We start from the raw sequence: 10,820 nt of genomic DNA, 5'->3' as shown, positions 1-10,820 counted from the left end.
ACATTTTGGAGCACAGAATTATCAATTTACCCTACTTAGGAAAAAAAAAACAACCAAACAAGCAGAAATATACTGTAATGGTGAAAGTTGTTTTTTTCTTCTAGCTATTATGCAGATTTTACTAACTAAATGTTACTTTATTGAATGTTATTTTTGGTAATAGAATAGTGAACCTTTACCATTGCATTATCATTTTATTAATATAGTATTCATCATTGCTTTCAGGCTTCGACAATGGACACAAGGAACTTCACCACTGTGGTTGAGTTCATCTTTCTAGGACTAACCAGCAGGCAGGACATGCAGATATTGCTATTCATTGTATTTCTTACATGTTATATTGTTTCTTTATCAGGTAACATGTTAATAATTTGGATCAGTAACATAAACCCTCGACTCAACACTCCAATGTACTTCTTTTTGAGAAATCTCTCCTTCTTGGATATCTGCTATACTTCTTGTGTAGTTCCCAACATGCTCATAAACTTCTTAGCAGTGAAGAAAACCATCTCTTGTATGGGTTGTGTAACCCAAATGTTTCTCCATATGTCTCTAGGAGGCACAGAGTGTTACTTGTTACTATCAATGGCCTATGACCGATATGTGGCTATATGCAGCCCCTTGCACTACACCAATATTATGCATCCAATTTTGTGCATTAAGTTGGCAGCTGGGTCTTGGGTTGCAGGCTTAGTAAACTCAATAGTAAACTGTGTGTATATATTACAGTTACCTTTTTGTGGGCCAAATGTAGTGAATCATTTTTTCTGTGAGGCCCCAAAATTGCTGGAGCTGGCTTGTGCAGACACATCTCTCCATAGGATTGTCCTTTTCTTCTGCGCAATGGTGGTAGCGGTCCTCCCCTTTTTTGTCATCTTTTTTACATATATTAATATAATTTCAAGCATAATGAAGATTCATACAGCAAAGGGACGTCTAAAAGCGATTTCCACTTGTGCATCACATGTGATTGTGGTTGCATTATTTTTTGGCACCATTTTCTTCATATACTTGAGACCTAGAACCGTTCATGTTGCCAACCAAGACAAAATGGCCACCTTGTTCTACAGCATTATCACTCCAATGCTAAATCCTTTGATTTACACTTTGAGAAATAAAGATGTAAAATTAGCACTGAAGGAAACCACATGGAAGATACAGTATAACGGATGTCATTGTCCCTGACAACCAATGCAAAAATAAGTCACCTCCTACATTATTAGTGTATGTTAACCAAGCAAATGGCAATCGAACATATGTAAATCAGTCAATTAATAATGAGTAATTTAGCCGCTAAGCATCACTCAGAGTACCCTATTTCAGGGGTGCTCATATAGTCTAACTATAGGCCCACTTACCTGTGTACGTAGTGAGGAGAACGTCCATGCTTAAGGCCAACAGCACGGATTAAAGTGGTCATTTCCTCATTGAGAGGTAAGAGGCTGATGCCGTTGTGTCGACAGTCACTCGATCAATCAAAAGCTTCTGCACACTTAACGTCTAATTCGGTGGTCAAAAAAGCTTCAGCAGCACTTAAAGGGAAGCTATCAGCAGGATTGTGCACAGTAACCTACAGACAGTGTCAGGTCAGCGTAGTTATATGGATTGAAGTGATACCTTGGTTGATGAAATCCGTCTTATGGTTGTTCTTTAATTTTTATATTCAGTTTTTAGTTAACGATATGCTCGTGCTGCAGGGCGGGTCTGGATGTGGTGCTCTGATTAGGTATTCATAATGCAGACTGCTGACAGGTCACTGACCTGCCCCCTAGTTTCCATAATGAATATACAGTACAGACCAAAAGTTTGGACACACCTTCTCATTTAAAGATTTATCTGTATTTTCATGACTATGAAAATTGTACATTCACACTGAAGGCATCAAAGCTATGAATTAACACATGTGGAATTATATACTTAACAAAAAAGTGTGAAACAACTGAAATTATGTCTTATATTCTAGGTTCTTCAAAGTAGCCACCTTTTTGCTTTGATGACTGCTTTGCACACTTTTGGCATTCTCTTGATGAGCTTCAAGAGGTAGTCACCGGGAATGGTTTTCACTTCACAGGTGTGCCCTGTCAGGTTTAATAAGTGGAATTTCTTGCCTTATAAATTTGGTTGGGACCATCAGTTGTGTTGTGCAGAAGTCTGGTGGATACACAGCTGATAGTCCTACTGAGTATACTGTACGAATTAGTATTATGGCAATAAAAAAGTAGCTAAGTAAAGAAAAACGAGTGGATATCATTACTTTAAGAAATGAAGGTCAGTCAATCCGAAAAATTGGAAAAACTTTGAAAGTGTCCCCAAGTGCAGTGGCAAAAACCATCAAGCGCTACAAAGAAACTCAGAAATCGCAGGTTAATAGCAGCTCAGATTAGAGACCAGGTCAATGCCACACAGAGTTCTAGCAGCAGACACATCTCTACAACAACTGTTAAGAGGAGACTTTGTGCAGCACGCCTTCATAGTAAAATAGCTGCTAGGAAACCACTGCTAAGGACAGGCAACAAGCAGAAGAGACTTGTTTGTACTAAAGAACACAAGGTATGGACATAAGACCAGTGGAAATCTGTGCTTTGGTCTGATGAGTCCAAATTTGAGATCTTTGATTCCAACCACCGTGTGTTTGTGCGACGCAGAAAAGGTGAACAGATAGACTCTACATGCCTCGTTCCCACCATGAAGCATGGAGGAGGAGGTGTGATGGTGAGGGGGTTCTTTGCTGGTGACACTGTTGGGGATTTATTCAAAATTGAAGACATACTGAACCAGCATGGCTACCACAGCATCTTGCAGCGGCATGCTATTCCATCCGGTTTGCGTTTAGTTGGACGATCATTTATTTTTCAACAGGACAATGACCCCAAACACACCTCCAGGCTGTGTAAGGGCTAATTGACCAAGAAGGAGAGTGATGGGGTGCTACTTCAGATGACATGGCCTCCACTGTCACCAGACCTGAACCCAATCGAGATGGTTTGGGGTGAACTGGACCGCAGAGTGAAGGCAAAAGAGCCAACAAGTGCTAAGTATCTCTGGGAACTCCTTCAAGATTGTTGGAAGACCATTCACGGTGACTACCTCTTGAAGCTCATCAAGAGAATGCCAAGAGTGCGCAAAGCTGTCATCAAAGCAAAAGGTGGCTACGTTTAAGAACCTAGAATATATGACTTTTTCAGTTGTTTCACACTTTTTTTGTTAAGTATATAATTCCACATGTGTTAATTCATAGTTTTGATGCCTTCAGTGTGAATGTACAATTTTCATAGTCATGAAAATACAGAAAAAATTTTAAATGAGAAGGTGTGTCCAAACGTTTGGTCTGTACTGTATGTACATAATTTAAAAAAAAAACCATACAAAAAAAACAACTTTCTGCAGAGCTTGTGCCAGCAGCGGCACCTGCTCCAGTCGCATGTTTCATGTCCCAATAATAGCTGTTCTTCATGTTATTCAGCTAGAAAAAAAAATCAATTTGAAAATGGCGCCCGCTGCACTTGTGCAGTAGCAGCTATCGGTGTATATAGCTGTGATTCGATAACTGCTGCCACGCATGTGCCGGTGGTGCCATCTTACTGGAGAAGAAAAAAAAAATCCTCCTCCAAGATGGTGCCGCTGCGCCTGCACAGTAGCAGCTCTCGGAGATAGGGATCAGTGACCTGTCAGCAGTCTGCATTATGAATACCTAATCAGAGCACCACATGGAGACCCCTCACAGGCCACCCCGAAGCACGGGCATAATAGCATTAACACAAAACTGAAAATAAAGATTAAATAACAACCACAAGACGATTTCATCACAAGGTATCATTTTAATCAGTATAATGGCACCGACCTGACACTGTCTGTAGGTTACTGAGCACAATCCTGCTGACAGGTTCCCTATCAACATGTCTCATAATCACAGTCTGTTTCTGCAGGCCAGCTTCCTCACTATGGCCACTATAGCATTAGCCCCTTTCCAACCCATTATTCTATCTCCTTCACTTTCCTCTTCATTCCCATTGAAACTCTTTGACAATCACCTTTAGAGGCTGCTGGACATAAATGGAACTATACACGGATTATGATACTACAAATGCTCAGTAGAAGAAAAACTTTAGCCACCCTGTCCCCCCAAATAGAGCTTTGCAATAATGTCCCATCAAGGAGATATTTTTTTAAGGTCTGTGTGGTCTAGTGGGGAAAGCTGGATCAAGTCTTTTTGCTATCGAGCATGTCTGGTACATGTACTGCACATTACCACTTTGGGTGCCATTGCGATGGTCAAAGCACCTTGCAACTTCATCCAAAAGGAGTGCGGGATGCAATCAATTATTACAACCAAGCAATTGTGAAAGGTAATGCTTGGTACTATTGCAGAATTTGAAAGAAGAGGGATGAACATTTTTTATCTACACCAGACCCTGAACTAATTCAAATTCTAAGGCGAACCCCTAAAATTTGTTCATTTACAGTCCTTGTACAATGATGGGGGAATGCAACCATAGGGTGTATTCTTTGTCCTCCTCTTTCCTTTCGTTTACTGCCAGCCTCCAATGCGCAGTGCAAACCATATGAAGAGACCATACTGGCCTTCGTTTCCAGTTTGGAGTTGGGCAACCGGGCAGCAGAATTTGCTAAGAACAGCATTAGCACAGTAGCTCCTCCAAGGAAGCAACATAGACAGCATCCAAGTCACAAGTGAAACAAGGCTATGATGGTGGAAAAATTACCATTTCTTAGGGCAAAACAATTGAACAAAAGCTCTCATTCTCAGCAAGGCCTTTATAAAGACGAGGTCAGTATGGAGCGATTTACTTGGCAGATGTGGCAGGCAAGCTTCCGTGGTCGTTGCATGAATTAGATCCATTGGAAAGGGGCAATATTTCCTCCAATGTATCTATGATCATTGATTTGGGGGTTGCAGATGGGCTTGGAGCGGGTTCTAAAAGAAGAATTTCAAGATACCCAATCGTTTTGCTCTGAAAATAGGCAAGTCGCCAGAGGAAGTCTGGAGTGTTATGCTGGTCTACCGATTGAAAACATATTTACGCTCTACAGAGCCAAGCCATGTTGTAACTACAGACGTAACTCCTTAACGACCACCAATATGCCTTTTAACAGTGGCAGTTAAGGGTACTTAATCCTCAGCGCTGAGAAATAAAGTTAGAACGCCCCTCAGTGTCGGAAAATCTCCGGGAGTAGCCGAGACCCTGGAGAACATGATTCGAGTCGGTTTTTACCGCCCCCAGTATTGCGATCGCCGTTATACATGGAATAACAGCAACTGCAAAAAAAAAAAAAAAAAAGACTGATTTCCCATTTCTTTCTCTCTCCTCTGATATGATCAAGCACATCAAAGGAGAAAAAAAAAGGGGGCCCCTGAGTCCCCCCCGGAACCTGTTGCATCCCTTGGTCCTGTCCCCGGTTGTCGGTGTCTTCTTCCGGAAAGAAAATGGCAGGCGCATACATAGTGCGCCCGCTGAGATCTGCTGGCCGGCACCCGGCAACAACAGATTTTTCCTATTGGTTCATTTTGATTTTAGACCCTATATATATAAAAACTGTAAATCAAACCCCCTTTTATAACCCCCTTATTTAGGCTGGGTTCACATTGCGTTAGCAGCAGCCCGTTCAGCACATACGCTAATGGGCTGCTGTTAACGCAAGTGCCGACGTTCCATCGCGCTAGCGCAGATGGAGCATCTGCGCTAGCAGTGATGGACCCGGAAACGCTGCAGCCCGCGTCTCAGGTCCGTCACTCAATGACGGCACATCGCTAGCGCACATCCATTGTGGGCGTGCGCTAGCGATGCGTCCGACATTGCATTCAATAGCGGCGTTAACGGACTACGTTACACCGCGTTATGCCGCGGTGTAACGTAGTCCATTTAACAGAGTCACCTGAACGCAATGTGAACCCAGCCTTAGGTAAAAATAATAACATTAAAAAAAATTATTTTATTCCATTAAAGAAGTTGTCCACTACTATAACCTTTTTTTTTTTTTTTTCATAAATCTTGCTATTATGGGCCACTGAAAACATCCACTGTGTTTATTTTAGCAATATTACCTTTTATCGTGCTGTAGCAGCACATCTTTAGTGCTGGATCCAGCTCTCATGGGGTTAATCGACAACTTCCTTTCTCCTGAGTTATTGTGCTCTAATACTACAAGTTCCATGATGCATTGCACTGTCCTCTAAGCCTGAACCTAGCACACCCTCTCCAAAACACACACAACCCCTCCCTCCTCTCCCTCCTCTATCTTCAAAAAGATTTGTGATGTCATTTCTGTCCAACCTCCTCTTTTACATTTGTCCAACCCACACTCCATTACACAGATAGAGGGATAGATAGATAGATAGATAGATAGATAGATAGATAGATAGATAGATAACAAATAGATAGATAGATAGATAGATAGATAGATAGATAGATAGATAGATAGATACAGATATATCTATATATCTATGTCTATTTCCATAGATATGTTCATATCCATGTTTCTAAACCCTTTCACCCCTGGAGCTTTTTTGTTTTCGTTTATCGCTCCCCTTCTATCCAGAGCCATAATTTTTCCATCAATATGGCCATGTGGGGGCTTATCTTTTGTGGGACAAGTTCTACTTTTGAACGACACCGTTGGTTTTACCATGTCGTGTAACAGAAAATGTGAAAAAAATTCAAAGTGCAATGAAATGGCAAAAAAGTGCAATCCCACACTAGTTTTTTGCTTGGCTTTTTTGCTAGGTTCCCTAAATGCTAAGGCTGTGTGCACACGTTGCGGATTTGATTGCAGATCTGCAGGGTTTTTTGCCGCACTGAATTGCATCAAATCCACAGTGTAGTGCACAACCAATGTAAGTCTATGGGAGCCGCAGACTTGTTGTGCACATGCTGCGGAAAAAGCCGCACCAAAGCGCAGCTTTTTTTTCTCGCAGCATGTCACTTCTTTTGTTCGGAACTGCAGTGTTTCTGCACCTTTAGACTTTCATTGACTTGGGCACATCCGCAGCAAAACCGCAGATGTAAAAAAGATCTGCAGTTTTGCTGCGGATGTGGGTCCGAGAAACGCAGCAGCTCGGGAGGATGGAAGTGTGTGGGCGGTGACGGTGTGCGTGTATGTGTGGGCGGGCGGGGTCTGCGGGCTGTTCGGATATGTACGGCGCTGTGCGGGACTGTTCAGGTGTGTGCGGGGTCTGTGGGCTGTTCGTGTGTGTGCGGGGCTGTGCGGGGGGTCTTTTGGGGTGTGTGTGCAGGCATCATCCGATGGGACTACAAGTACGCAGCATCCAATCTGCAGCTTATTCGGATGTAATCCGGACAGTGGACACACACCCTACGCTATCCATACATCTATCAATAGATATATCTATCCAGACACATCTACAGATAGATATATGAATAGATAGATGTATGCATCTATAGATCTATCTATATGTAGATCTGTCTATCCATTTCATCTATCATCTATCTGTCTATCTGTGTGTTTAATGGAGTGTGGGTTGGACAAATGTAAAAGAGGAGGTTGGACAATAATGACATCACAATTTTTTTTTTTTGTTCAATAATACATCTTTATTTACCTTTCAAAAACGCACCAAAACGCCTAAAAACCGCGCAAAAACCACAACAAAAGCGACTTAAAAAATGCATCAAAACCGTGCAAAAAACTGCATAAAAAACGCATCAAAACTGAAAAAAACGCATCACAACCGCACCATAATTGCATCAACACTGCACCAAAAACTGCATCAAAACTGCGCAAAAACCGCACCAAAAACTGCATCAAAACCGCACCAAAAACTCCATCAAAAGCGCACCACAACCACACCAAGAACTGCTTCAAAACCGCACCAAGAACTGCATCAAAACCGCACCAAAAACTGCATCAAAACAGCACCAAAAACTGCAAACTGCACCAAAACTGCAAAACTGCACCAGGTTTTGATGCAGTTTTTGGTGCAGTTTTGATGCAGTTTTTGGTGCAGTTTTGATGCAGTTTTTGGTGCGGTTTATGCGCGGTTTTAATGCCGTTTTTGGAAATAAGTAAATAAATGGAAAATGTGCATGATTTGAATGGAAACATGCATGAAAAGACAGATTCCAAGGCCGGATTCATCATTTCACAGCTCAGTTTCATACGTTTTTTTGCCGGATCCGTCGCTGTGCGTTTTTTCGCCGGACAGAAAAAACGTTCCTCTGTATGTGTTTTCCATCCGGCGGAAACAGCTTTTTTGACGGATCCGGTAAAAAACGGATGAAACGTGTGGCCATCAGGCGCAATCTGGCGCTAATACAACTCTATGAGAAAAAAACGGATCCGGCGGAAAAAATTGGATCAGTTTTTTTCAAAACTCGCCGGATTGTGCCTCACAGCAAAAACCTGATGTGTGAAAGCAGCCAAATATATGGATAGATACATCTATGTTTCTATAGATATATCTACCTATAAATATATCTATAGATAGATATATCCATAGATATATAATAGAAAGGCCGATGTTTCTAAGGCCTCTTTCACACTAGCGTCGTGCACTGCACATCGCAATGCGTCGCTGTGGAGAAAAAACGCGTCCTGCAAAGTTGTCTGCAGGATGCGTTTTTTCTCCATAGACTTTTATTAGTGACGCAGCGCGACGGCCCCTTACCGATGCTAGTGTGAAAGCAGCCTAAGGCTACTTTCACACTTGCGTTTTTAGAAATCCGTCTTTTTGTGAAAAAAACGGATCCTGCAAATGTGCTCGCAGGGTGCGTTTTTTACCCATAGACTTGTATTAGTGAGGGATCGCGACGGATGGCCACACGTCGCGTCCGTCGTGCAACGGATGCGTGTTTTGGCGGACCGTTGGCACGTCCCTGGCGTCTGCCATTTTCTACCGCGCATGCGCGGCCAAAAGTCCGCCCCCTCCTCCCCGGACTTCAGAATGGGCAGCGGATGCGTTGAAAAACTGCATCCGCTGCCCACGACGTGCACAAATTTCACAACGTGCGTCAGTATGTAGGCCCGACGCTAGTGTTGAGCGATACCTTCCGATATCGGAAAGTATCGGTATCGGAAAGTATCGGCCGATACCGTCAAAGTATCGGATCTAATCCGATACCGATACCCGATCCCAATGCAAGTCAATGGGACGAAAATATCGGAATTAAAATAAACCCTTTATAAACTTGTAGGTTCATTCTACATGATGGAAAACAACAAAGAATAATGTAGGATGTATTGGGGGAGGTGGCGGAGACATTAAAGGCACATAGGTTTAGCCCAATCTAATAGAATAGCAGGATTTTGTTTTGTTTTTTATGACGTTCGGCGTTAGAAAGATTTTGACTATGTTAATTTTTTTTTTATTTTGTCAGATATTGATGTTTCACTACTTCCACGCCCTTCACCTTCTTTTTTACTTCTCCCACACTTTCTTCTTCATTATCCTCATCATCAGCTTCTTTGACATCAACTTCTTCACCTTATTCATCTTCTTCTTCATCTTCTACCTATTATTTTTTTTGTTACATTGTTCATATTCTTTTTATTTTACTATTATCTTCTTCATATTCTACTTCTTCATCATATTCTTATTTGTGACAGGCATTCCCGTAGTTGTTATCTATAAAAGTTTGAAGATTACACCTTCCGTTCTGCCTGTCACAAAACAGTTACATTTGTCCGCGTTCAGTTTGGCCTGCAGCATCAGGCTTTATCCAGGGGCACCACGAGGAGGAACTGACTCACCCCCATACACTGCTTAGTCTTCTTCTGCTTATAATTTAGATAATATCTTTTGCTCTGATATTTAGTGTTATGCTTAATGTTCTTCTGCTCTTTGTTCTGCAGCCTCTTGTTCTTCTGCTTCTCGGTCTTCCAGGTCGTCGTCGTCTCCAGGGTCGTCGTCTCCGGGGTCGTCGTCATCGGGGTGGTCTTCAGGGTCATCATCTCCAGGGTCGTCATCATCACGGTGGTTGTCGTCTCTGGTGTCGTCGTCATCTTAGGGGTGGTCTTCCGGGTCATCGTGTTTAGTCTCTTGAACTTGGAAATGTAGCAGAAGGTACAAGAAGGCTGAGAAAATGCCGAGAAACAGCTGATGGAACTGGAACTCGGATGGCTACCCGAAGGTCCAAGAGCCAATGGAACTACCGAGGACCAGCTGACGTTACTGGAACCCGGTTACTAAGCAGGAGGTACCCGTGCCTGAAAGCACTACCAAGGACCACCTGACGTTGGTGGAACTCGGATACCCAGAGGGAGGCACCTAAGCCAAAGGCTCTGCCCGGAACCAGCTGACGGTACTGGAACCAGGATGGGGAGCAGAAGGTACAAGAGCAAAAGACACTGCCGAGAACCAGCTGACAGTACTGGAACCCGGATGGGTAGCCGAAGGTCCAAGAGCCAATGGAACGACTGAGGACCAGCTGACGTTACTGGAGCCCGGTTACTAAGCAGGAGGTACCCGTGCCTGAAAGCACTACCAAGGACCACCTGACGTTGGTGGAACTCGGATACCCAGAGGGAGGCACCTAAGCCAAAGGCTCTGCCCGGAACCAGCTGACGGTGCTGGAACCAGGATGGGGACCTATTCAAGCTTGTCTTCCTAGAGCCCCAACTAGCAGTGTTGGAGCAAAGGGTCAGCAGGAGGAGGAGAGGGAGCAGAGTGTAGGCCGAAGCCTGCAGTGGCGGCTGCTTTGGGTCTGTTGTGTCTGCGTGGCAGTTGCAGGACACGTTGCCGGCTGCACAGCAGGGGAACAGCTGGCGGTGCTGAACCCCATTGACACATTGGCTGGTGTTTTTCTCTGTGCAGCTAGCAGTACCGGGCCCCAACTGGCGGTGTTGGA

The 10,820-nt window shown here is 43.4% G+C and overlaps 1 protein-coding gene across 1 annotated transcript; it reads left to right on the top strand.

The window, feature by feature from the left end:
• Positions 1-234: 234 nt before the first annotated feature.
• LOC143774912 (olfactory receptor 2B8-like) lies at positions 235-1,185 on the top strand. The gene has a single exon (XM_077262719.1). The coding sequence runs from the start codon at positions 235-237 to the stop codon at positions 1,183-1,185; it is 951 nt and encodes a 316-aa protein (XP_077118834.1).
• The last annotated feature ends 9,635 nt before the right edge of the window (positions 1,186-10,820 follow it).

The sequence above is a fragment of the Ranitomeya variabilis genome, chromosome 5 (genome assembly GCF_051348905.1).
Source record: "Ranitomeya variabilis isolate aRanVar5 chromosome 5, aRanVar5.hap1, whole genome shotgun sequence".
NCBI lineage: Eukaryota > Metazoa > Chordata > Amphibia > Anura > Dendrobatidae > Ranitomeya > Ranitomeya variabilis.
This window is presented reverse-complemented; position numbering and strand designations above follow the sequence as displayed.